At 51.6% G+C, this 26,636-nt stretch overlaps 9 protein-coding genes across 9 annotated transcripts; 5 read left to right on the top strand and 4 right to left on the bottom strand.

Moving 5' to 3' along the window:
* Positions 1 to 547: 547 nt before the first annotated feature.
* Positions 548 to 2,802, bottom strand: VTN77DRAFT_8262 (uncharacterized protein; the record flags this gene model as incomplete). The annotated part of the gene is made up of 4 exons (XM_069424741.1): positions 548 to 775; positions 835 to 1,374; positions 1,432 to 2,574; positions 2,791 to 2,802. The coding sequence occupies 4 exons, from the start codon at positions 2,800 to 2,802 to the stop codon at positions 548 to 550; spliced, it is 1,923 nt and encodes a 640-aa protein (XP_069281024.1).
* A 410-nt stretch (positions 2,803 to 3,212) lies between these two features.
* On the bottom strand, positions 3,213 to 3,805 carry VTN77DRAFT_8263 (uncharacterized protein; the record flags this gene model as incomplete). Its single annotated transcript, XM_069424742.1, has 4 exons — positions 3,213 to 3,272; positions 3,330 to 3,393; positions 3,621 to 3,665; positions 3,717 to 3,805. The coding sequence occupies 4 exons, from the start codon at positions 3,803 to 3,805 to the stop codon at positions 3,213 to 3,215; spliced, it is 258 nt and encodes an 85-aa protein (XP_069281025.1).
* Positions 3,806 to 6,443: 2,638 nt separating this feature from the next.
* On the top strand, positions 6,444 to 8,605 carry VTN77DRAFT_8264 (uncharacterized protein; the record flags this gene model as incomplete). Its single annotated transcript, XM_069424743.1, has 2 exons — positions 6,444 to 7,253; positions 7,316 to 8,605. 2 exons carry the CDS (start codon positions 6,444 to 6,446, stop codon positions 8,603 to 8,605), a joined length of 2,100 nt encoding a protein of 699 aa, XP_069281026.1.
* A 1,362-nt stretch (positions 8,606 to 9,967) lies between these two features.
* On the top strand, positions 9,968 to 11,701 carry VTN77DRAFT_8265 (uncharacterized protein; the record flags this gene model as incomplete). The annotated part of the gene is made up of 1 exon (XM_069424744.1): positions 9,968 to 11,701. The coding sequence occupies one exon, from the start codon at positions 9,968 to 9,970 to the stop codon at positions 11,699 to 11,701; it is 1,734 nt and encodes a 577-aa protein (XP_069281027.1).
* Positions 11,702 to 13,103: 1,402 nt separating this feature from the next.
* Positions 13,104 to 13,598, top strand: VTN77DRAFT_8266 (uncharacterized protein; the record flags this gene model as incomplete). The annotated part of the gene is made up of 1 exon (XM_069424745.1): positions 13,104 to 13,598. One exon carries the CDS (start codon positions 13,104 to 13,106, stop codon positions 13,596 to 13,598), a length of 495 nt encoding a protein of 164 aa, XP_069281028.1.
* A 2,390-nt stretch (positions 13,599 to 15,988) lies between these two features.
* VTN77DRAFT_8267 (uncharacterized protein) lies at positions 15,989 to 16,320 on the top strand (the record flags this gene model as incomplete). Its single annotated transcript, XM_069424746.1, has 2 exons — positions 15,989 to 16,118; positions 16,184 to 16,320. The coding sequence occupies 2 exons, from the start codon at positions 15,989 to 15,991 to the stop codon at positions 16,318 to 16,320; spliced, it is 267 nt and encodes an 88-aa protein (XP_069281029.1).
* Positions 16,321 to 17,289: 969 nt separating this feature from the next.
* Positions 17,290 to 18,816, bottom strand: VTN77DRAFT_8268 (uncharacterized protein; the record flags this gene model as incomplete). Its single annotated transcript, XM_069424747.1, has 1 exon — positions 17,290 to 18,816. One exon carries the CDS (start codon positions 18,814 to 18,816, stop codon positions 17,290 to 17,292), a length of 1,527 nt encoding a protein of 508 aa, XP_069281030.1.
* Positions 18,817 to 20,094: 1,278 nt separating this feature from the next.
* Positions 20,095 to 20,896, top strand: VTN77DRAFT_8269 (uncharacterized protein; the record flags this gene model as incomplete). The annotated part of the gene is made up of 3 exons (XM_069424748.1): positions 20,095 to 20,283; positions 20,404 to 20,503; positions 20,589 to 20,896. 3 exons carry the CDS (start codon positions 20,095 to 20,097, stop codon positions 20,894 to 20,896), a joined length of 597 nt encoding a protein of 198 aa, XP_069281031.1.
* Positions 20,897 to 22,169: 1,273 nt separating this feature from the next.
* On the bottom strand, positions 22,170 to 24,834 carry VTN77DRAFT_8270 (uncharacterized protein; the record flags this gene model as incomplete). The annotated part of the gene is made up of 4 exons (XM_069424750.1): positions 22,170 to 22,311; positions 22,367 to 23,361; positions 23,452 to 24,602; positions 24,699 to 24,834. 4 exons carry the CDS (start codon positions 24,832 to 24,834, stop codon positions 22,170 to 22,172), a joined length of 2,424 nt encoding a protein of 807 aa, XP_069281032.1.
* Positions 24,835 to 26,636: the final 1,802 nt, after the last annotated feature.

The raw sequence follows: 26,636 nt of genomic DNA on the forward strand, positions 1-26,636 counted from the left end.
ATGACGAAAGAAAAAAAAAGGAATTGACCACCGATGATATCAAGCCCCCTTTCAATTTGCCTGACCCTCTGTCATTACCCACCCAGCGTCTCCTTCCTCCGACCGAATGAATGACTGACGCCTTGAACTCCTTGCCTTGCCCTGCCCGATTGATAAGCCGCACTTATTAGAGACCCCACTGAACCCTTCAATCACCACCATTCCGCCTGCCTTGGAACGTTTGTTCATTCAAGAAAAAAAAAACAAAACAAAGAAAATAAAACAGCACGAAGGTATGGAAACAAACAAAGGAAAGAGTAAAGAAACGAAGCATGACTTTTTTGAAAAAGAAGAGGAGTGGCTCTTTCTGAACAGTCATGTGCCCTTCGGATGGAGACTTGATGCCGATTCCCTAACCACCGTCATGGACCGAATGACCCCCCAGGACGCCGATAGTAAACAAAAAAAACATGGGAAATAAGTAGCTAATGTCATTGCTCTTCGACGATATATTAAGAGCAGGAAGGTTTCCGTTTAGGTGTGTGTGAATCATCGTCGATGATAGAGCCTAGCTAAACTGATAGCAAGAGCTCTCCTTGGAAATATCAGGAATACGAAAGCCTTTGGCTAATTCGGCCTCAACAAAGAGGGATGCACGCTTGAACCGCCTGTCCGCGTATTTCTCATAAATGGCGGCGTGGTGCTTTTGGGGGTTTTCACAGCACTCGAGAATGAGAGTAATGAGCGGGTGCAGCTGCGAATATGTGTAATTGGAGTAATATACGTGAGCAGGGGACTGAATCATGTCAGCAAAGCACTTCTCAAGACTGCCCTGACCAGTGGCCTCGCACTTACCCAGTTACCCTTTTTCAACATCAGCCGGGCGAGGCAATGAGCCCCTGCAGCGGCGAAACTAGGCGGGCTTCCCACAAAGCGCTCGTCCATGATCGTGACCTCAAGGAAGTACTTGGCCAAAGTGCGCGTTTCGAGATCGTAGTCGTCAGCCTTGCTGATTCGTCGCAGGAAACTCATTGGACCGGGCCACCCAAGCTCAAACTGCAGCATGCTGAGCATAAAGCGTTCCGCTTTGAGAATCTCATCGACGGTGTACCCGCCATCGACCATGTAAACAATCTCCTGAATAGACGGGCAGTTGATCTCCTCGTACTTGGCAGCGATAAAGATCGCCGTTGCGCCAACCAGCTGCAACTTACCGAGCGACACGATTTTGCACGAAAGGAAGCGATCGATGTAATTGACGCAAAGAAACAATGTCTCTGGTAGGAGCGAAAATCGGTGGTGAACCTGTACCAACCAATCCATGAGAACAGACCGCATCGACCACTGGATCTCTGCCTGGTTGTCCATGTAGTGAGCGTTGGGCAGCATCTTGAGCTGGCAGTAACTGTCAGTATCCGTCTCAAAGGAAGAAACGATGGACGCGGTTGTTACCTCGAGCTCCCTCATGTACTCGAAAATCTCGTCGCCATATTCCGCCACCATGCTGGTGTCCCAGTACTCATCCTCGATATCTTCCTTGGTGCGCGTAGCCTCCACAATCTGTTTTGCGAGTGCCAACTCACGCTTCACCTTCTGGTTGTATTTCGGAAAGAGCACCGTAGTTGCACCGCCAGTCGTGTTGTCGCCACGAGAACGGTACGAACGTGCCGTCGTGTAGCCATCGTCTTCATCATTATCCTCATCTTCGTCGTCCCAGTATTCTTCAGGCTCTGAGTGAGCGAGACCCTGGTCGGAGCGCGCATGTGCCAGATCAATCGAGTCACGCGGCATGTCGGGCTTGCGAAGTTCTCTAGGCTCTCGAAGAGAAGACGTAGTGGCATGGGCAATAGGCTTCTTGTTTTCCTTTGCATCCTCCGTGTCCTCCGAATCTCTGTGGGCGTTGCTCTCATTGGTGTCGTCGACGGAGACCTCATCTGAACGAAGAGCGGAGCATTGCTCGGGATCGAGGTTACTAGGCTCACGGGATGGCTTTGACGGTTCAACGCCCGTTGGTAGGGTTTCTGGCAAGTTGGTCTTGTTCTGCTGCTGAGAACGTGCAGTCGTCGATGGACGACCGCTGGACTCTTGCTTGGCTCCATCACTGGATCGAGCAATTGTGTGCTTGACCGTAGTGGGCTTGGTCTCTGCCACTGGCGGCGGAGGATCCTTGAAGACCGCGTTGCTGCGCTTGGTGAATAATTTGCGGTTATTCGCCGTCTGATGAGATGAAGAGTTGTCTGCAGGCCCCTGCTTTGCAACGTTATCGGTGCTCTTGGTGCCGGCGGCATTGTTCAAGACTCCCCTAAGACCCGAGACAGACATTGGCCGTTGAGCTGGTTGGGAGAGAACCAGCGGCTTTTTGTCTGTCTTTTGTGAGGCGAGTGGTATATTCTTGCCAGCTAGAGAAGCGTCGTCTCTGCTCGAGCGAACATTGCTGATATCTCCAAAGGCAGTTCGTTTCGCTGCATTTCTGAGACCGCCATTCTGGACCATTGTCGACAGTGCAGGCGTGGACTTATTGCGCTGGTGAATGGTCTTGTTGGCTGGCACACCGATAGGTGCATTTTCGTCTCCGCGGACGCGAATTCGCTGAGGCTATGATACACATTCAAATGTCAGCAGAATTCTATCCTCTCCGAATCAAAGTACAAATAGAATTGGGGATTGGAACTGCGCGATGATGCTAAAGTACGCCTCGTCGCGTGATCCGTAGTATAGGAAACAACGCCTATGCGAAGTACGAAAGGGATAGGCATTTTCAAAGAAAAAAAAACCAAACGATAAGGAACATGAAAGGAGTTCATCACACACCCTTGCGTCCATCTTGGAAAAGTGTTGAAAGTCCCTGTTGAGATCCAGAGACGTGTTTATCTTGCTGGCGTTTTAGCAAACAATGACGCTGCGGTTGCCGACCAGGCGAAATAGCGTCTCGATGATGTTTACAAGCCTGGCGGCCTTTCTTCTCGCCCAATTGCGTTCCCACAGGACCTCAGAGTCTAGGAATGCAAGGCGACTTAGAGATTCTTCGCCATGGGTGGGAAAACAGGAGGGGTGGCTAGAGGAAGGCGACAGTTGAGGAAGGCATATCAACAAGATGTTTGTTGACAGTGCAGCCTCAGGTGTCGCGGGACCTCTGGACGGGCAACGAACTGGCCAGTCATCGCTTCTCCCTTCGTGTTTGTGGCAGGCTTGGCAGCGCTTGATGATATCAACAAAGCTAGCCCTATATGGGACTAGTCTTTCCGCACGCAGTTCTGGTCGTCGGCGCCGCTTCGGGCCGTGTTGGCGGCTGACTAATCCGCTCAGCGGACCGAATCATTTGCACTGTTTGCAGAGGATTTCATCCCCACCCTGGCAATGACATCATGCGGCGCGTCCCCCCGCAGCAGCCCGAGGGGACGATTCTCCTCGTAGCTACAACACCACTGCTCTAAAATTACTATAAAATTGTCTGAATATTCTACACACCTATGCGATCGTATTAGGCTCAATTTCCATAATGCGCAAGCACGTTTTTGTTGAGAAAAATCCGTGTACAGCAAACGGTCTCTTCGACGCGTGGTCCGGGTCGGCCCGTCTCGAAGCGAACGCGTGTCCACGTGATCACTTCCACCGTCTTCCAGGCCTGATGACCGCCTCACCTCTGGAGATCATCCAGGCCCACCAGAGGCCCCATCACCCGGCTTCTGGAACAAAAACTGCTTGTCACCAAGTCTCTTGCGTCTCTTTTCACGAACACATGTTTAAGATTATTTTCTGAAGCACGGCGACTCTGCCATGGGCGACCCCTCCCCTCATGCCAACCCGTTGGCTGCCGATCCTCCATCAGCGCCGGTGTCGCAAAGCCACAAATGACACAACGGATCGCCGGCCGGAACGAGCGGTGTCGAGAAAAAGCAGAATCCACTCTGGCAGTTTTGTCGGCTTTGCAATCCCGATTTTCGCCCAGGGCTTTTCCAGTGCCTTGGGTCCTTAGATTCCCTCTGTTCGATGCCAGATCCTGTAGCCCCAACGTAGCTCGCGGATTAATTTGTGTTCCCAGACACGGAGATCATCTGGATGGATAAGTTGGCGTAGCGCCGACGGTAACAGCTAATAGTATCGCATATGCGCAACTTCGGTGTGCCCAGTCTGATTGTGCTCTGGCAAACCATTCGCCGAGCGCGCTTCTGCCATCCCGCCCTTTCGTCTCAAATTTCAGAAACACACAGGAGATCTCTCCCGGCACTCTCTCCTCCGGATGAAATGATGCTACCGCGGATGGGTGATGCGCCAGAGGACCCTGGCAGGTACTCCGCACCCGCGAACGACATGACCACCTAGGTATACGTACTTAAGAGAGTGCTCGTCCATATCAGTCAGGCTGGCTGGACAATTAGACGATTGGTAGACCTAAAATTACCATCGCGCCAGAAGCAAACTACCTTAATCATCCATCAGAGGTACTGCGCATTGTATTAATATTAATATACTTTGCGCAAAGGACCTTGGGAGAGGACATCGTATCTCATCTCTCCCCGCTCATAGTCTGTTCTTGATCGGGTAGATTCGAGGAGGCGGGAGCGGAAAATTACCCAGTCTAAGTCTCGAATAGAAAGTAGATGATGTGTGTATGTTGTGTGTTGTTCATGCCCCAGTTGCAGCGTGATGCAACATGCCAGCCGGGAGGGGTTCCAATAATCCTGAAACCAATCGCTTCAGGTACAAAGCATCCTCTTAACATAAATAGAGTTATCTAACTTAAGCGCCCTCTGGATGCGCCCGAGATCGCATGCTTCCTAGCCATGTATTCATAGTTTCGACTGTGCTGAGCTTATGAGAAATGGTCGCATAGCCACATTCTGTGCAGAAACTCGGATGAGATATTATTACCTGCCACGAACCCCAGCACAATGCCGCAGATTGTACGGGGAAATCTGCCGAGAGAATGTTTATTGCTCTACTAAAGACCAGGGCTCCTCTGGCGCCCGATTCTGGGCAGCGATTGATTCGTCTACACCGTCTCATGTGCCTTCCCAGCGCATGGATGGTAGAGTACCTGCTACTGACTGTGGTGACAAGCGCAATTCACAAAGCCATACTCGTGAGCGCAGACCTATGCGCTTGTCCTTCCAAACAGTTAGCCAGGGAAAACAAGGTCCTCTTCTAGACAAAATCGAGCAGGATGGTGATTCAGTCAACAGCAGCCCACTCGTCGTGCTCTATCTCTGCCGGTGTGGGTGTATACTCGCCAACTTAAAAGGCACCAACTGGGCTTACGGAATCCTCCAATAATTACTCTAAGAGCTTGGACAATAAGTTTAATGGCCATGCTGTCAATTGCCAGTGGTAGTGGGCACAACCGAAGAGAGACGAGAGGGGGCGACAGGTCGGGACTGACTGACTCGACTTACGTGGGCCTCGTGTGCAGAGCGCATGCGCATCTCGAGAGCCATGCGATTCCGATGACTCCCACGGAAGATGGACGCTGCGCTGCGCAATCCTCGAACGACATTCTCGCAAGAAGCATGTTCAGAGGTAGATAGAAAGTACCCAACAGATTTGGCCTGTAAAATACATAGATTTGGGAAAGCGTGGTGGAGGGGAAGGGTGATGATGTGGTTGATGTCGCCGACCAGCATGTCGCCGGGCCAGGCCGTTTTTCGCTTCAGGTGAAACCTCGTACACTCACACCCACCTGGCTCCCTCTCTCCTCACCTCCCAACGAACGCTTGCCTCTTCATCCGCGCTTCTTCCTCCCCAGGTCTCATAGATTTGCAACTACCATAAACAGCCGGGTAAGTATTTGTCTAGTAGAATCGTCCCGTCTGTGATCTGCACCCTCCCCTCTCCCTCCCCAAGCCAGCCAGCTGCTAGATCCAGGTTGTGATGCCATCGCTAATTGCACCAAAGAGGCAGCATCTTCAAAACCCCCTCGACCGCCATCGTCGCTAGAACATTGCCATCGTGTTTTGCTTCCTGGGCCAAGGCGACTGCTTCCAGAATATTTTGCTTCGAAATAGGTGTGTCTCAGTTCCATCCATTGTCATCCGACCTTCGGGGGCCTCTCTCCCCCAATGCCCTCATCCAGCAATCGTTTCTGCGTTCAACCGGCGTTGCTGTTCCCAAATCGCAATATCCTGTCGATACGATATAACCAGTAGACTACACATGGACACGATTGTGCTGATCTGTTTTCCGATGCCAGATTTTCCTACGTCGTCCATTCTCGGCTGTCCCGACTCGGATCCCCTCCCTCCTCCTATCGCACACTACATATTTCAACAATTCCATCGAAGTCCTCATAAATAAACAAGTCATTATCCAAAGGCCCTTCCGTCGACCTAGTCGACGGTTTGGATGAAGTTGGCGAGGGCTGAATAGCCTGGAGGCCTGACCCCCATCTCCTCACCGCGCTTCCGTAGAGAGGCGCTGCTGGCGCCCATCCCAGCTGCAGCTGTTCAACCGCCCATCAGCATCCTGCGATGCAAACGGTACAGCACCAGCAGCCTCGAGCTGCTGAGGGGTACTCCACCCCGCCTGATAATCACACCGACACTGATCGGTACGGTGGGAATTCTGCTTCTCACCAACAATCCCCCAGCAATCCTGTTCCCAAGAATGTCGCCTTCGAGCTCCTGCTGGATGAGAACTCCAAGGTTCGAGCACGGATACCAATGCGAGTGCAGATCTACCCTCATGATACGACTGACTCCATCGTGACCACCGTTAAAAATTTCTACGGTATCTACGATGGCACTGCCAGCGGCGTCAGCTTCGAGGATGAGCATGGGACCACACTCATTGCCAGATATGAGAACTTGAGAAACAATATGACCGTCTATGTGCGCGTGATCCCAATGCACGCCTACGGCGATGGTTATGAAGAGCATTACTATGGATCGGGTCCATTGGATGCTCGCAAACGTCCCAGCCTTGGGGAGCCCTTCCAGATGGTGCCATCCCAATCAGCACAGGCCATTGAGTACTCTCGACCACCCTCCCGGCCCACGTCAAGAGTCGCTCGCAAACGTAGCACGTCTCCGCCTGGTCGCGGTCGTCGCAGCGCATCACAAAATAAAGGCCCATCCAGGGCCGGTAACAAGAGCCGTGGATCCAGCGCCCACGGCAGCTTCAAGGACGACGGAATGGCCGGATACAGCGACAGTGAGGGCGGTCATGGGTCTGTCGCGGGCTCTAAGAAAGCAAGAAGCGAGCAGTTTGCCAGCTCCGACATCAGCATGGACAACATCCTTCAGGATGGTCGTAGGAAGAGGCCCAAGTTCGAAAGCTCGGTCAGTTTACCCCTACAACCGTGCTTATCTTTCTGTAAAACTGACTAGGCACGTCTTCTTAGGAACTGCCTCTGTTTGCGCCACCTCAGGTGCCCCTGACGACGTCCACGTCCTCCATCTCGCCGCAGCGCCGATCTACTGGCCAAGAAGGAGAGCCATCCCCATTTGCACGACCCGCGCAACGTCCCTATAACACCCGGCCGCCGTTGCCCTCCCCCCAAAGTTTCGGTTACAATGAGCAGGCGTATGGTGGCAATTCATCTCGGAATTCCATGTATACGACCCCGATCTTCCCGGAATATGGACATCGACTGCGCGAGCGTCCCGCGGCTCCATCGTCGGGTCACCACCAGAATTCCGCTGGCCGGCAAGGTGGCCCCGGTGTCCTCCCAACCCCTGATCCCACGATTGCCAGCTGCATCTCCGACGAGGACGTTGCGATGCAATTGATTCGACTGGGAGATGCCTCCAACTTTTCGCACGGTCGCAACTCTGCGTCCACACTCGATGACGCTTTCAGCGGTGCTGCCGATGCTTCCTCCACCGGGGCGACCAGCGATGGAGGAGAGTTCAGTGACAACGAGGAGGACGACGAACTTCCGGCCCGGTCGAGACAGCGGGTCGAATCCAGCCCTCTTCTCCCTCCAGGACACATCAAGCGAACGCACAAGCAGTTGGATGACATTCTCCCCAGCTATGACAGCACCGAACCCAGCGGCGATGAGGGAGATGAGGATTACCGCCAGGAGGATCGCCATGATGGCCAGATCAAGAGCGAATACGAGGAAGACACCCTTTACGACCAGGAGTCTTCGCGGGCCAAGAAACTGAAAACGAAGTCGACCGGCACCGCCTCCAGCAAAGCCCGCGCTCCCAAGCCGGCGCCTGCCAAAGCCAGCAAGAATGGGAAGAATCGTACTACTACTGCGTCTCGCAAACCGAAGGCCGCCTCAACAACAACTAGTCAGAAAGCGACGGCACCTGCTCAAATGGCCAGCCCGGCTCCTTCAAGGAAGCCTTCCACTGTCAATTTTCAACACCAACTTGCTGCCGATGAAGAAGACCTGTCCACCAAACCGCGCTGCCAGCGTTGCCGCAAGAGTAAGAAGGGTTGCGATCGCCAGCGTCCTTGTGGGCGCTGCAGAGATGCCGGAATTGGGTTGGAAGGTTGCATCAGCGAAGATGAAGGCAACGGTCGCAAAGGTCGCTATGGCCGTCATATGGGTGTCCCTGTTAAGAAGGCGCTCGAGGCGATGACAACGGCAAATGAGCCTCAACCTTCCGGATCTGTTGTCGCTTCTGCACCGGCACCCTTGACCCAGGCCGACAAGAATAAGAAACGCAAGCGCTGATGACTGAGTGTCAGACAAGGCATGATTTTGTCGCCTCTCCATTCTAGCACACTCTATCTCCCACCCGATTGATCGTGTTTCGGCGCAATAAGACTAGATGTCACCATGCCCGTGCGGCCACCGGACTCTTCAACGCTCATCCTCGTCCTTGTTGATATTATTGCGTACCATACTTTCTGTTATTTTGATTGGCGCTGTGCTAGCTCCACTGGTCTGCGATCCTCTCATTATCTGCTCCCTATAACGAATCCACTCCTTTGGCTCGCATCCCTGGCTCGGATATATTTTTTTCGCCTTCCTTATCGTCTGCTGCCGCCACACCTCTTGATATTTTCTGTGTTTCTCTTATGAATAGTTCAGCGAGTACAGTAAGAGCGGGTCTTGTGTTTTTGAGTCTCTATTCGTTGGCGTTCTTGAGTGCTGTTTTCTACGATTCTAGTGTTGATCTTTCCTCTGCTTCTTTTTATTTGTGCGCCTCGTCTTCTGAGATTCCCGGCTCTGTCATCCTTTCTGATTCCTTGCCGATCTTCTTCTGGATTCTTCTGATGCTAAGGCATATCTTCGCGGAGCAACGGGGCGAGGTGGGGGACTATATTTGGGGTATACGTGCATGCGGACGAAGGAAGCCAAAGGGAAAGCATGGAATCTGGCAGGCAGAGATGGGGTTAAACTCTGGGGGATTACATAGCAATATTCTAGTATGGGTTTTTTTTTGTTCTTATCTTATAAGGATAGCTGAATGGAGCTCCGTTGTGCCATATAATATAATAGGTGGATGAACCTGTAATATCCTGCAGCCAGTCTGATATTTTCCCAAATCGATTGTAAGGTCTGACAGCTAATCTGGTGTAGCAATTACTTGTTGCAGCTCAACCTCTGCCAATCTCTCGGTCATGTACCGATGAGCTCTTGATATGACTACAATTGCAGGCAGATTGTCAGGTAGTTAATGATATACCTCATGAAGCTGTCATGTGTCACGAGGTACCTTGCTTATATAATCTGTACCCCTCGAACCAGCTCAAACGAGGCTAGCGCCGATCTTGCAGCACGTCAGATAAGGTTAGCTCCTTCAGTTATCAGACACGGGCCTCTTTTTTTTAACTAGCAGTGAATTAATTTGCGGGACAGCTACATTCACTCCACGGCATTCCCCCTTCTTTGTCTCCCAACGCTCTGCTCCTCTCCGTCTCTCCCATTCTGTCTCTGTATCTTCGCAGTCATTCATCTTCATCTCGGGATTGACGGCTTCATTGGCACATACCAGCAGCCACTTTTTCCATTCTTCAAATGGCATAGAACCAGCACTGCGGTCTGTCCACACACTTCCGAATCGCGTAAGACCTTGTGACCACATTCACCATGCCTCCCAAGGCAGCTCGTCGAGCTGCTCCTCCGGCCTCTGTCAAATCTGAAGCTGGACCGGCGCCCAGCGGCGACGCGACATCGACACCGTCAAACTCCGCTGCGCAGAATGCATCATCTGCGGCGGGCCCATCGGCCTCCTCCCGTCCTCCGGTCCAACGCCTTCAATCGCTGAATAAACGCACACCCGGGGGAAGCATTGGTCCTCGACCCTCTGTCGCTCGCGATGATCTCGGCCAGCCGAAACCAACGCTGAAGTATCAGCCCCGTGTCGTTTCCCGCAAGAGCAAAGAAGAACGAGAAGCCATTGAGAAGCTGGAGGCGGAGAGGTATAAAGAGAGGCTTGCGGAGGCAGCAGCGATACAGAGAGGACGAGCTGGCACTGGTCCGGGGGCTAGAGGCGGCTTCAGGGGGCGAGGCGGGGGCTTTGGTGCGGGTGCGAGCGGGCCATTGGGATCAGGAACGGCAGGTCCTGGAATGGCAAAACGGGGCCGCGGTGGTGCATTTGGCGGTCGATTTGGAGGCGACTCAAGAGCTTCATCGGTGTCCAGACACAGCATTGTTCGTTCTGTTTCAGCAGCAGCCAGTGGTGCGGGAGATGTCTCGTCTGACGAAAGCGATTCGGGGCTCCGGGTCAGCATTGACCAGATCAACCTTGAGGATGACGATGATCTAGATGAACTGCCGGATGACAAGGGGAAGGGTAAAATGCCGATTGCAGATGCTGCCAGACGGAGAGACAAAGGTCTTCGTCCTATCCGAGTGGAGAGACATGAGCACGAGGAGCGGGTCGTCAGTGTCAATACAGAGACGAGTTCCACCACGTCCGCAGAATTGCGACGCCAGGCAAAGGAAAAGGCAGACGCGGATAATGCCCTCTTCGTGGAGGACGACACCACAGGAGAACCCGAACCGCAGGAGCCGCGGATCAAGGCGGAGCCGACGGATGTAGCCATGGCTGATGTGGCCCCTCATGCCGACGCGGAGGACGAAGCTGAGATACCGCTCCCGGAGCAGAAGGTTAAAGCTCGCAAGAAAGTGTCTGTCAAAGACCCGCGGAGCTTGTTACGGACCAAGGAGGAGATCGAAGAGTTTGACAGACACGCCCAAGATCTCGAGCTGATGAAAGATCTCCTGTCTGTGGAGGAGCCAACGCGTCCACAACAACCGCCCAGTGACACCACAGGAGCTGACGGTGCAGCCGATCAGAAGGATGTGACAGACGAAGAAGAGATTTTGAAGGACAAGCACGCGGGCCAACTGTTCCTGATCCAGTTTCCGCCGCTGACCCCGAATCTGGTCATTCCGGGGGAGACGGAGCAGACAACGGAGGCTCTCGACGGCGATATCAGCATCACCCACGCAGGCCCTCGAGCGGACGGCCCTGCAGTAAAGCAGGAGGACGGCGCAGAGGTTCAGGAGGTGAAACCCCAGAAGCCAGCCAAGTTAGTGACGGCAACACAGCAGCAGCTCCCCGCGGGTCGGGTGGGCCGACTGCATCTACACGCATCGGGACGGGTGACGATGGACTGGGGCGGGATCAGCTTCGAGCTGAATCGGGGGACGGAGGTCGACTTTTTGCAGGAGGCTTTGATCGTGTCGACTCCATCCACGGCGCGGACGGCAGGCGAAGAGGAGAAGGGGGTCGAGCCGGAGGAAAAGAAGGTATGGGCGATGGGCCAGCTCAGCGGCAAGTTTGTGGCACACCCGGATTGGGAGAAGCTGTTATAGCTGCCTTCGATCAGATACTGTACATTTACAGGAGAATTTGGGAGAAGTGATAGGATTATGTGCCGGAAGGCTAGGTTCCAGCCAGCGTTACTGCCATGAGCATGGATCATAATATGATGAATATGAAATGACCATAGAGGTTCTACTATCTCCATTTCTCTTGTCGGCCTGTTTTCCTGCAGGAAAAAGAGAAGTTGCAATAATAAAATTCCCTGGTGCCCATGACTACCGATCCTAGGCAGATGGACAAGATAAACATTCTACCAGGTGCGTCCGTATTAACTATGGTTCTGTATGTACTCTCGATCACTGCATGTTGTATACAATGACGCTGGTTGATGTGCATATGGAGAATAATATATTTTTGAAAACAAGTGAGCTTGATCCCGTACTACTCGCTGTGGGAAGCACACTGTTTATGCGATGCCCATACCTATACCATTTCTTTTGCTTTCTTTACGAATCCTACTCTATTTCTCTGATTCAATGAATATGAATATGGATCACCTACCCCGTACTCCATACTCCGTCCTCGTCTCCGTCCTCACCTCGGGGTCTCTGTCCATCAGGACGTCAATCGCAATAACGTCATGCTAGATTCGATGGTGGGGATGCATGTCTGCATCTTGTTGGACGGTGGCTCCTGACTAAGGGTTAGCCATGCAATTTGATTGCTTTGCCGGGCGTCTTCACCGGGTCTGGCCCGGCCACGGAGTCCGCTAAGCTTTGGCATCGGCGTGGGCCGAACCCACTGTGGCTGCTGGAATCATCCCTAATAAATAATAGATAATAATAGTCGCCGCCAATCCTGCGTGCTACTGGCCGCTGTCGCTGGCCTAAGGAATAATGAGCAGCAAGTGCCATCGCCAGGAGCCCACTCTCTCAGGGGCCCTCCACTGACGGTGCTTTGCGCTCTGCCAGGTTTCAAAGGTCGCCCAGCCAAGTCGTTCTCGATGCTTCTTGCTCTCTTCTGATTCTCTTCTTCCCTGTTCCACGAGTCGAGGCTGTTACCAGACCAGACCAGACCCCTCAAACCTCATCGTCACGCAGGCCTCTCAGCGTACATCGACCTGCTGTCTCGTCGACTACCTTCAGCCGGCGTTAGGATCCGTCTGGCCTTGTCGAAACTTACTAATAACGAGCTCTCGCGAGACTGCCCCCGACGCTCACGACATTTCTTGAGGGCAAACCGCTCGACGCAGTGTGCAACAGTCGCAATCGACTCCCAAAACAAGAAAGGAAGAAAAAGAAGTGGAATCCTCTGGAGGAACAACCCAGTTAGGACGTTGCTTCGTTTGTTTACTCGGGGTTACGGCAACGCTACGAGCGGTCGTCCGGGTGAACCATCTGAATTCTCGAGTTCAAGGCTTCGTTCTCGTTATCAGAGACAAACATCACCACAATGAGGATATCCAACACCCTGCTCCTTCTCGCTTCCACTGCTGCTGCCGCCGCGGAGGCGACCTCTGCTGAACCGGGTGCCGTGCCTTCGACGACAGGCTCCTCGCTGGTGACACCACCTCCCCTTCCTCCCCAGGACGATCTCAAACCTCGTGAGGTCGTCCAGAACCCTGGTGCTGTGCAGGCTACTTCGCCCACACAGATGAATCCTACCACAACTTTTTGGGAGCCAACCATGCTGAAAGACGGCTCAGTCGTTTGGGCACCGGTTACCTACGTGCAAACATTTCCGGCCGTGCCAGACCAGTGGCCGTCGCCATCGAGCGGTTCCATTGGACTGGGGACGTTGTCGGGGAAGATTGGCGTCACGTCCACCATCACGATGGAAGCGCACTCGCTGAAGGCTCGAAGCGAGGGCACTCTGGGTTCGACGCCATGGATTGGGATGGCAGTGGGATTGACATGCACGGCACTGGCAGCCGTGATGCTGGGGTAGACGCAGTCCCTGTCAAAGATCGATTGACAACATACGCATCCAATATTTAATGTTTACAACACGCTTTAATTTGATCCGACCTCGCTTACGTTCTCTACGACTTACATTCACACGACCATTACTTTGATGTCCATAATCGACGGCGATCCTACATACGTTTGAAGAAATCGGCTGCTGTGCCGGTTTTCTTGTCTTTTCTGCATTGCATATAGACTGGCGGGGCGTCTTTGAGTGCAGCGTTCTCATCCATCATCTGCCAGTCAGATCTTGTATACCATGGTCCATTACGGTTTGGGCTTAATTCTTGGCAGTTGCCATTTCTCTTCTCGCCCTGGACCTGTTGGACCTTGTTTTACCTTCTTGTGATCTTATTCTTCTATTGCCAGTGTATCACATTGTGTACAGTACAATGTTTGGCTGGTTTTTTTTTTCTCGCTCTGGTTCTCTTCTGGCGCAGGCGATCAGTTATTTTTGGCCAGGGCTTTTGTCTTTGTTTGACATTTCATTTTCATGACCTTTGTCTTTGTTTTTCTAGGAGGATGCGGTTATACATACCTGTGCTTCGTTAGCAGGGTCATACCGTTTCATCTTTCTAATTCCTGTCCATATCCATATGACATGTTTGGAAAGCGTGGTTGTATGGCGTACATACATAATGTACATACATACATACATACATACATACATTACATAACTGTTGTTGATTGATTGGAAGGCCTGTCTCTTGTCCCATGGAGGGCAAAACGCCTGTATGAATTGGATTGAATTGTACTGTACTGTACAAATTCATGATTGTCTTGATTCATGTCTTTATGTAGACATGCTGAATATAATCCATTGAAGAGCATACCTACTTTTTTGTTTCTTTTCTTTCAATGATTTGATGGAGCTGCCTAGCTGCAACTATTACCACGGTTCTAGACGAGAATCCAGTCAGGCCCGATCTGCCGAGGCAGTGACTGGTATCTGCATTCTACTCTAACGCCTCCACCAAGACATGTTTCTTCCTTGACCTAACAGTGTCCCTTGTTCTGGAGGATAATGCTGATAGGAATAGTGATAGTGACAGTAGGTAGGTAGGCTGATACAGGTCTTTAACCCGCACTGCCTCATATTCTACCTAGTTGTTGTGACTTTGCCCCGTCGTAACATTCAATAATTTAATCTCTCGAGTACTCCGTACGATTCGCTCAATTGAATTCAATGGAGCTGGAGCTGGGGCAGAACCAAGCAAGCCACCCTCGTGAGTGGAGTCCTATCAGGTGTGTACTGTACATGTACTCTGTACCTAGGTGGGTGAACTGATATATATGGATACGCATGCGCTAATTATTAACGCAAGCCTTGCAAGTTGCAGTACTCCGTACAGCCTACAAGCTACGCGGGGCGAAAACGCCCGAGGGTTAGAAACCAATACCAACTTGCCCGGCATACGGAGTATTAGTTGGTTAGTTATCTGGTTAGTTATATGTATGGCCGGGGTCCGGGTCCGGGGTCCGGGGATAGATAGGTGGGTGACCCCGGATGTTGATTGAATGGACCCCACACAAACGACATCACTAATATACCTAGGTACGGAGTACAGTGTACTAATTACTATTGTTAACTAGATTCAGCCCATCAGCTGCATGTCATTAGAATGACCCTTACCAAGCGTTAGTTAATATTTTTCAGCCTTATCATCATCTTGATCCAGTCAGTCTGTCATCAATCATCGATCATTTATTTTTGGAGAAAGGGGAAATCGCATCTCATTATTACTTACCTACCTACCTAGGTACTGTTCCATGGTTTGTGTCATCTGTCATCTGTGGGGTAAGGTCATCCATCTCTTCGAAGAAACCGTTTTCTTGGTGTAACGTGAAGTATGTACATGCCTACCCTCTTTCTTCATGCATTCATCCGTTCCTACCACGACTCGTCCATGTCCATCATATGGTCTCCCTCACCGAGGACAAGTTTATCCTTCCTCATTCACCATATGTCATCTCACATATCCGCGTATTTGCTGACAATTAACTGACTGATTGATGATAGAAATAGACTGAAATAGGCAAGCAAGCCACGGGCCAGTTGTGAATTCACTTGTGTCACTTTCACTTTCACCCTCTCTCTCTCTCTCTTTTTTTCTTCTCTTTTCTTTTTCTTATCGCGAAACGAGCGCCAGGTTAGCGGCTGGATTTGACGACGTTGATTCGATTCGATTCATCTATCCATCTATCCATCCAAGGGTGAAAAAAAAAAGAGGAGCACAGTGTGAAATCAATCATTACTACTCGATAGCAGACACAGGAACGATAAAACACACACGAAAAAAAAGGTATCGGAGGAGGAATCAATTCAGCAATCATCCAGTATCATACAGTTATACTGTACTGGGCGAATCCATCATGAGCAACAACGACGTCAAATACCCCCCCTACACCCCAATGCCCTCCTTGGGCCAAGAACTAGGTATCATGTTCGGCTTCCTCGCTGCTTGCGTTCTTACTGTGGGGGTGTATTATGTGGTTTGGCAGGGTGAGTACATACATACACATCAAGATCATCTACCTAGTTAGTTAGCTGACTGACTACTGTTCAAGCCGCTCAACGCCGTGCAGCCATCAAAGACGAGGCTCGTCGCGCAGAGCTGCGCGCTCGAGGCTTCCACAATGAACGAGGCGGGTACCATGAAAAGATGCTGAATCGCTTCGCCAATCCTCAGACGCAGACGCAATAGCAGTCTCAGTCCCACGCACAGAGGACCATCGCAGGGGAAAGACCAGCATCATTGAGGACGATGTCAGGAACAACACCTACAACTGCAACCATCACAGCAACCGTCAGTGGAGGGGCTGGTGGGACGAAGACGACGGCACATACGCGGGATTTGATCTGATACGATGTGACCTGTTCTGATCTGACTTGATCTGACAGAAAAAAGAAGTGCAACGAAATGAAATGGAATGAATGAATGAAGCAACAGATCCATCCCATCCATCGGTCATTGTCATTATCATTCATTTCATCCCCTATTCTTTTTTTTTTGTTTGTTTCTTTGTTTGCATGGAATTATGAGGGAGCTGTCTCCATCTGAAGTTTCATGTCATACATATTGTTAGTATGGGCGTGGACTTGGTACAGAGTACAGAGGACCTTCGCATGGGATTTATTATATCTATTTCTGATACGGAGTACTACATATGGAGTCAGTTTTTTTTTTGGGTTTTGCAAGTCAGTCAGTCAATCAATAAATGGACAAGGCAACTAACTCACATACTGTACGTTGTCTACCTGTCTATCAGGTAGGATCTGATGGAATGGGATGGCATGGCATGGCATGGCATGGCATGGCATGGCGTGGACATGAGATATGAGGCATGAGTCAACAAGATAATGTACATACATGCCATCGATATTATTTGACCACTTTCCACTTGTTATTTTCTTCGATTGATATTACCCTTTTTTTTTCCGGGTCCTTGTCTTGTGAACCATATACATACTTCCCTAGTGGGGTATTATTTCTGGCCTGGTCAGCGGTCTCCTATTCCTATCGTGTCATCTATCTATCTAATTAATTAATTAATTATATACGTGCATGCAGTATTATCTAACACTGTATATGATGAATGGGTATAAAGGGGTAACCGGTTATGTATGAACAAGCATATATCGTCTTCGTCTTGTAATCGTCTTGGCAGGCTCGTCAAGAACAAACCGGACTCGCGAATCCAATGCTCCATCTTACACTCCCCATGATGACGACCATCAACGCCAGCGCAATTCCCACGCTGACCGCGCCATACACGTAGGCGTGTCGGCGCCTCCCCAACCCTTGCAACTCCGCTACCCAGGTGCTCACCGTCGTGAGGCAGCCGCAGAAGCCGTCCATGACGCCCTGCAGGACCTGGCAGCTAACTAGGAGGGATTTCGAGGGAATGATCCCGCTGGACAGCGATGCTCCGATTCCCGCCACATGCTGCAGAACATAGCACATTGCTTCGATCGCCGTCCCTAGCATGTTGATTGTAAACGTACCTAAAGGAAAAGCTGGGATGCGTGCGTTCAGCCATAAAGACACGTAGAACCGGAGCAGGCAACCGAGTGGCGCGAAAACAAGAGCGAAAATCGCCTGACCACGCCACGTCTCCTCCCTGTGCATGCGGTCTGGCGGCCAGATGGCCATGAAAACCGCACCCAGCCAACACCCCCAGGCGAGAGGCACGACGGCACGGTCGAGAATCTTGCGAGTGAACCGGAACGGAACCACGGGCGTCCATGGATCCAGCGCGAGGGCGACATGGGCGCCAAAGAACAGCGAGGACATGCTCAGGGCGACGGTAACAATAATAACAGCGACGACGGCCATGAAACTGTCTCCACGATTGCGAGAGGCCGTGTTAGCAACCGCCGCTGACGGATTGGGCAGATCGTTTGACAGCGCAAGAAACGCGTCGCGGACGAAGCTAGAAAACGAGGTGAAAGATCCGCAGAACCCCGTCGTCAGGCCGATATACAGCGGAATAGTCTTCTTGACCGTCTTGTGTTTCTTCACCCATGCAGCCACAACATCAGCACCTGAGTCGGACGACGGCAGTGGAGGAGCACTCCCGCTGGTCCCCCACTCCTCCCGGAAAAGATTCCTGTCTTCGATGAGGAAGCCCATCACAATGCAACCGGCAACGTTTGCCCACAACACGCCCGTCACGACCGGCGCACCGGGATAGAAGGTCAGTGCCTGAAGCCCCAGACGGGCCAAGGTGCCGAGGAAGGAGAAGAATATGAGGTATGAAACGGTATAGAGCTTTGTCGCAAACTTGGACACCGGTGGAGGAGCTTCTGCCGGTTTGCTGACGGCCGAAGGGCGCCTCGATGGCGGCTGCTGTCGAGTGGATGTGCGAGATGCGCGAGATGTGCGAGAAACAGGAACGCCCGAGACGAGTTCTGCGAGAGGAACCTCAAACCCTTCAGTGCCTCTTTCACCGCCGTACATGACAGTCCCGTTTAATTGCTGCTGCGATTCCCTCCAGTCGGTGGGAGCTTGGACGAGAAGCTCTGACAGAGGCGCGGCTTCATATCCCTCCCCTGCTTCCTCTGTCCCAGCTGCCCCTCCTGTCTGCATCTGTCTGGACCTGCGCGACTGAACCGTTTCCAGCGAGGTATCCTCACCGGTATAACTCGGTCTGGCATTGGCGTCCGAATCGGAGGCCGGAATCAATGGAGACGGAGACATTGTGATTGCCCTATGTCATTGATATAGTGGCATTTGGGATATAAGGAGGGGGTTGGTATTGTCGACGACGAGGCCGTACCACCGGGAAGAAGCTGAGGGTAGTAGCAGAGGTTGTCAAGTCGTCTTGTTATCGGGGTGATAGTTTATGAAGCCCTTCCAAATTGAGCAGTTGCCACGTGACCGGAATACCCCACAGATTAATCTACGTGACCAGTCACCCAGACGGGCCGCCCGGCTCGGCTCGACCGCCTTCCTGTTCGGATATGACCTGCTTACTCGCTTGAAGCTCTGCCTCCAGGACTCCCATTTCATCCGGCACTTTCTACTGTTTACTTCCTCTCCACCATGCGATTCCCTGAACAGATCACACAAGTCTGGACTTCACAATACAGAGCCAATTTTCAATCTATTGTTTGAGAGGAGAAACAGGCACAAAGACAAAGTCATAGATAGGATGCTCACATTCTCTCATAAAATTACCTCCAAGTCAATAATACTAGATAAAGAATCAGTAACATATCCCTTTCTCTGAGCAGAACTAGGCAGTTAAACCAGATATGGACGACATTCAATAAGCCCTATTACTCCTGTCTCCAGGTGGGGAACTGCCCATCATTCAGCCTAATAATCGTATCGTAATCTTATCAATCAACAGTGGAACAAGATAATCAGAGATGAAGTGCATGCATATGCCACTACTAACTACAGCATACAAAGCACAAACAACACCCATAGCTGGATATCTCTATACAAAGAAAAATAGCAAAAAAAAGATAAAGGGGGAAAAAAGAAAAGAAAAATCTTTGGATCATTGTCATTCAATGAATCAGCAGGCTAATGCACATAGTGCCTAGACAAACGAAAAAAAAAAGGATGCTGTTGAACAACGAACCATACGCCAGCATTTTTCTTTCTTCATCTTCCTCTTTCTGTTAACGCGCCTCCTCAGGCTCATGGTCTGCTGGTGATACATACAATACAATAGATTGAATTGTCTAGATACTACTACCTACGTAACTCACCTACCTATCAGCAACAGATTGTTTGTTTAAACAAAGTAAGATCTGCTTTGTACTGTACGAAATGATTCTGGTCAAATAGCCCGTCTATCCCATCCCATCCTATCCCATGGACATCCTGCTTCTACTTGTTCTTCATCATCAATTGACCAACCAATCAATCGATCGATCGATTGCATCTTGCAAGCATTTTAAAGATTCTTCTTGGTCCTGAGGGTTTCTTGCGGAGGAGCTTCCAGAAAAGAAAAACGCTTCAGCAATGGCATCAGACCCCCTCCCCGCCAACGTCCACATCTCCACGCATCCCTGTCTCCGCGCGAAGCTGTCCCAGCTACGATCACAGAGCACGACCTCACGCGAGACGAGAGTGCTGGTGCATGACATCGCCACGATCCTCGGGTGTGAGGCGCTTGCGTCGGGGTTATTGAAGACGGTCTCGAGTGGGACGGTATGAAATCCTTTCGTTTGGAGTTTGACAATAGTACTTGAGATGGAAGGAGGGGGAAAAAAAAGAGAGAGAGAGAGGGTGAAAGAAGGGAAAGAAATAACGTTGCTTGGTACACGACAGGACAAGACCCCGTTAGACATCGACTATACGACCGAGACCATTGAGCCATCGAACATTGCGCTTATCCCAGTACTCAGATCTGGTCTGGGGATGATAGAGGGTGAGTCTCGTCTCGTCTTTTCCGCCCATCCATCCATCTTTTTTTTTTAAAAAAAAATAAGATACCATGCTGATTTCATTTCCAGCCCTTCAAACCCTCCTCCCCTTCTCCGTCCCGATCCACCATCTCGGGCTCTTCCGTGAACGCACCGCTCTGCAGGCTGTTGAATACTTCAACAGACTGCCCTACCTCCCTGTTCCCCCCTCCCCTTCGACAACAGGCACAGGCACAGTCTTGACTACCGCAGCTGTCAACAAAGCCGCTGCGAAGCTGGCGATCCTTCTCGACCCGGTCATCGCAACGGGAGGCAACGTCGTGGCTGCTATCAAGATGCTTCGCGAGTGGGGCGTCCAGCGCGTCCTGCTGCTCAGTGTCCTGGGCTGGCGTGCGTAGCGTTGCTGAGGTATGGCCCCAGGGGGTCGATATCTGGGTCGGTGCGGTCGATCCGACTTGTGATGAACGAGGGATGGTAGTGCCTGGGTTGGGCGATATGGGGGATCGATTGTTTATGGGCCCGGAGGTGACATCGGAAGAAGTGGAATGAAATTGGAGACACGCATTCCTTTTCTAGGGCACGAGTATGTTCACAAGTGGACCTTGGGAAGACAGTGATAGAGGACCATTGAAGAGAAGAGTTATTTTACGTACGTCAAATTCATCCCCAAATTATCTTGTATTTGTTGCTCACAAACGACTTGCTCACTAACAACTATGGTACAGGTAGCTATCTGACGGCATGTGCTTGTGAAAAAAAAAAAAACAAAACCAGCAAATCAAGACAGAACCACTACAAATCACTCAATAAACATAAAACAGCACAACGATCAACGCGCAAGACGAAGGACAAAATTCGATGATAAACGCAGCAAACTGAGAGGAGACTAGTGCCTGGATTGGCGAGATCCAGAGCAATGCAAATGCGAACTGCAACAAACAACGCGATTCTAACTCGAATGCAACTGATTAATGGGATAGAAATCAAAAGAGAAAAAAAAGTTAATGAAATAGTGATCGAAATGAGTGACTAGAAGATCAAAAATAGAATGATAATAAATATATCATGCAGAACAAGGTATCAAGGGTCAAACGACAACTAGAGCGTTTCTCACGATGCACTGGAAAAGGAAAATAGGGCAAAAAAAAACATTATTAATATGGTAATTCCAGAATCGAAGAAACACACAGGACCAGCCGGGTGTAGACATGTTGCCTTCGCTAACCCATCAAAAACCGAAAACACGCACTGACCGGACTCCTGTGAGCTCTTGCAAAAACCGAAAAACAAACCCAGAAAAACGCAGCAGAAACCATAACTAAAAGACAAACCCAGAACATAGAAAATCGATCGGGCTACTACCAGCAAGAGGACCGACACACCCGCCGCCCCTTGCTAGTCCGTGTCCCGAGACGTGCCGCATTTCCATTTTCCGCCGATGACCCAAAACAAACCTCAACGAGAGCAACGAAACCAGAGAAACATGCAATCATGAAAATGCCAAAGCAAGCAGAGTCCCGCGGGATACAGGCAGCATCGTCATTCGGATTTCTCCAGATGCCACCAGGCGTCCCCGGAACGAAATGAGCGACAAGGAGATTATAACGATTAAGATCAACGATCATATGCGAAGAGAAAAAAGAAGAGAAGATGCTAGCCTCAGGTCGAGACCTAATAAGCTGTTCCGACACTTGCGAGACCCTTCGTCGGCATTGGCTGCAGGGGCTGATCCTTGGTAACCCGAATCGAGTCCTCATAGCCCACCAGAGCTTGAGCATGGAGCTTGAAAGATTCACCCATGAGCTTGGTAATGCTGTGGTCCAAGTTAGTTTCTATTTTCTGAAAACAATAGATACAACACCACTTACCCCCACACCACCACGCCGTCAAGGATGTTACCCCAAACACGGGCCACGGTGGAACTGAGCTTGCCAAAGGCATCGATCGCGTCATCATCAAAGAGATTCCGCACCTTGCTGTAGAGGGCTATCTCAGCTTCAGTAGCTGGCTCCTCGTCATGTTCCAGGCGATAGAGCCAGAGACTGAGAATAACCATCAAATCCAAGCCACAGAGCGGATGCTCCACGCTCCAGTTGGTAGCGGACGTCTTCGCAACCCAGTTGATGCCTTGGACGGCAGCAATTTCAATGCACTCGAAGCACTGCTGAATAACCTTGTTCATCTCCGAAGATCGTTTCACCTTGTCGCGAGCGACCGTCATGGCCGCCGCAACCTCGTAGGACGAATGGTAACGGAGCGCCTCCTGGACAGACTTGAGGTCGACTTCGAGCCGAGCACGGGTGTTGCGATAGATAGCCATGGAATTGAAGATGAGAGGGTGGCCCTTTTGAGGAGTACTCAGTGGAACCACGATCGTCTCTGGCTCACACACATCAAGCGACTTCTCCCACGTCTCCAAAGCGAGACGAAGCTTGTATTCAGTCACAACATCCTGGAGAGCTTCGAAACTGCGCTTGTGGCTCCACACTTGAATGAACAGGGCGTTGATCATGACTCGCGTAGCGAAGGCGCTGTACCGCGTCTGCTCACCCTGGAAGAGGCGGTCATGGGCTTCCCGAACGGTGATGACAGTAGAGCAGGCCAGGCTGCGGCGCCAGGTTTCCTCATCCGTGGCTTCGAGGTTCCACAACGATTCGGACGACGGGAGCTCCAAGCTGTCGAGTTCGTCTAAGCTCATGGCAGGCGCATGATTGAACGTCAACGTGAGCATGCCAAAGAATATGTACACGGCATAATAGGTCCGACGACACGTCTCATCTTCGATCCATTCCTCGTGGGTTGGCTGTCTGCCTTCGCGTGCCTCCGTTCGAAGCTTCAGTTGGTATCGATTACCGGCAACCATCTGGATGAGGTGTTATTAGTACTGGTTGGGCAGGGCAAGACCAACGTGACTTCAAAACAAGTACTAGTGGCAGATGTGGGAACAACTTACGTTGGCAAGCAAACTCTTAATCGAACAAGTCCACTCCAATCCCTTGGGGTCACCACTCCAACTCTCGAAGATCATGTTCAAAAGTGTGCTTTGCATGGCCCATAAAGGACATTTCCTCGAGTCGAAGTTGTCTTTCTGCTGCAAGAACTGGTTCACGAGCACCTTGGACCCAACATGAAGCATAAAAGCGTGCTCCCGCTCAAAGGTGTAAAGGGCACCGATGGAGAGCACGGCAAGCAACAAGGGCGGGGACGCAGCCGTAGGCTTGAACGAGCCCTGATGCAGGAAAGGCAAATGGTGGTGGTAGAGATTGAAGTACGTAGACAAGTACTTATTCAAGGCGGCCGTGGAAGGCAACTGGAAGCCGTCCGGTAACGTTGAGAGGCTGTCTGCGGCCTTAATCCGTTCCACAATGATTTGCCGCTCCATGTCATTTGCCAGTTGGGGAGCCTTTGGCGACGTCAGTGCTTGGCTCGGCCCAGGAGACCGGCGATAGTTGACAGGGCTGACAGGACCGGTCATTGACGGGTACGGTGACAAGGCGTTTGGGGTCGAGTTGCCTGATACTGGCAGAGAGTCGACAAGAGAGTGCAGCGACGGTGCCAGAGTATCTCTCGAGACATGCCGGTCCATGATCGAAGGCAGCTGATGCGAATGTGAACCAGAGTCTTGGGACGTCAAACTCGAGTGGTGCTTGGCTTCCGTGGGGGACACGAGGGTGTCCCATGGCATCTGCGGAAGGGTCGCGTTTCCAGACAGGTATGCAACAGGTGGCTCCAAGAGGGGCCCACGACCAGGCGAGTATGATGGATCAGAACCAGTACGGTCATGGACATGACCCGTAGCGGCTGCCGCGGCCTTGTGTTGGAAATCTGTCATCAACATGGCTGCAGTTTCAAGGTCGACCATACCATCGCTGCTTGCCTCGATCTGTTCCAAGGTAGCTGGGTCAATGGTAATTGATGGCTTCGACGGCCCTGGAACGGGAGAAGTTTTTTGAACACCTGAATTACCACCACGTCTGCGTCCTTCGCTCGCAAGGGGGACACCACCATCCTTCGCGTGGACGGTGCGGTCATGGCGAAGGAGGAGATCTCGGCGCACGAATGTGCTGCGACATTTCAGACACTTGAAGGGCCTCTCTTTGGTATCTAAGGCAGGTTTATCAGTACGCAGATCCCAGGAGGTGTAACAAGCCTTCAATCGCGTCGCGACGGGGAGTTTTAGAAAAGAAATTGAATACTTACGGGACCGCTCATGTCTGCTTCGATGTTCACTTCGGCTGAAAGCGCGATTACAGAACTGACACTTGTACTTCTTCTCCGGAGCGGAGGTCTTCTTGGCCGGGGAGTTGCTGGCCGCGGCGGGGACGGTGGGAGCCATGTCAATCAACAGTGTTGTGCGGAGCGGCCTAGACGTTTCTCCTCTATTGGTAATACGTTGATGGCGACGAAGAAAACGAATGGGCTATTAGCCGGGCTTTACGCTCGCACCGTGTCTGGAGGCGGTTTAACGACGGGGAGGACTCGAGTTGATGTCTGATCATTCCTTGAGCGGGGGGAAGTGTGAAAAAGGGAAGAACGGGAAGGTGTCCAGCCACAGGCGGACAAGCGAGAAACACGAATTATCGTCGACAACCAGAATCGAAGGCTCAGGATGAGGATGAATGAAGCAGACAGAGAGGGGAAGGAGGGGGAGGGATGGTGAAGAGAGAGGGTGAGAAAGGATGAGACTGAGAATAAAGGGAGGAAGAGAGAAGGGAGGGGGGGATGTTGAATTTGATGAGGAGAAGGGAAGAAGACGACGGGGGGTTTGGGTTGGTTTTCGACCAGGGCCAGCGCGGGCCGTGGGCAGAAGACAGACGGGGCGATCGCTGGGCCGCGATAATAGCGAGGCGCGCGTGTCTCCGGCGGTGGTGCTCTCCAGACAACAGAGTTCCAGGGCGCAGAAACCCAGAGACCAGAGAGGGGCGTCGGGCGGGCCCAGGGAGGGGAAAGGGGGGCAGCTGCGATTCCCGAGGCCTTGCTGGAAGGTGCTGCTACGCCCACGCACGTCCTGGGGCTGATGCCACGCACCGCGCTAAACCGGCCTGGCTGACACCTAACCGTTTTGTCGTTTGCTCAGCCCGTCCGTGACTTCCCTATCCTTGCCAGCTCGCCCACCCCACGCTACAACTCGACTGCAAGGTCAGCCCTTCTCCTGGGTCGTCGAACATTTTAAAAATAACATGACTGACGCAGAAATTCGTCCCAACTACCAACAAGGAAAAAAGAAAACACCACATGTCCAAACGCGCCATGGCAGCCCACTTGGCGGACCTCCCAACCCGTCATCCCGGTACGACCGGGGTCCCTGCTTAGCCTGCCTGTTTCGGTGGTAGCACCCACTTTGGGAAGCAAAGGATCGCACATTCATTCTTTATCACAAAAGACTACGGAGCTCACAACAATAATGATGATAATGATAGTCTACAAGTCTATGCTGGCTAGTCAGATGAGCATAGGGAGCTTATTTCTGCCTGACATTGGTCCAAAGTGGGCTATGTAGCGGGGGGTTCGTTTATTTGGGCAGGTACTATTGCTGATATAATAATATGCACACTACAGAATACGTGAGGGGGGTTGTCTTGCATGCAGAGACACCTAGGTACACAGTATGGTACAGTAGTACTCAGTAGTACTCTACGTTGCTGTACCTGGCCATCTTTCTCTTTTTGGCTCGCTCCGTAGAGGACAGGAGGAATAACTTGGTCAGGTCAATTGAAGTCTTGGAATCTCTGTCACTTGAACACTCACGAGTCACATAAAATCCCAATAGTGCACTGCAGTTGCCTTAGGACGCGACGACCGAATATTATTGCATAACCGCAATCTTGGATACATCGGCTGCGGGGCCGCGTCAAAGCCCGGCCACTCTCGGGCTCTCCAGCCTTCCGGCAACCGCGACAAACCACACGCACCGGCTGCCCCTCCCCCTCCTACTTGCTGTTTTGGATGGCCCCTCTATACGCTCCGTAGCCTAGCCCTATCCCAGGGCAGGAGCGCCATTCCAGGCCTAGACAGGCAGACTGCCGGACAATGAGGCGTCCATCGACTTGGCCCCCGTTGGCAGTTGCCAGTCGCCTCTTCCCCCCTCCATAGCGTTACTTGTCGGCCTCGTTGCACATTCCCAGCCTTCCGAGTGCT

This window comes from Rasamsonia byssochlamydoides (genome assembly GCF_041956645.1).
Source record: "Rasamsonia byssochlamydoides strain NRRL 3658 unplaced genomic scaffold VTN77scaffold_7, whole genome shotgun sequence".
Taxonomy (NCBI): Eukaryota; Fungi; Ascomycota; class Eurotiomycetes; order Eurotiales; family Trichocomaceae; genus Rasamsonia; species Rasamsonia byssochlamydoides.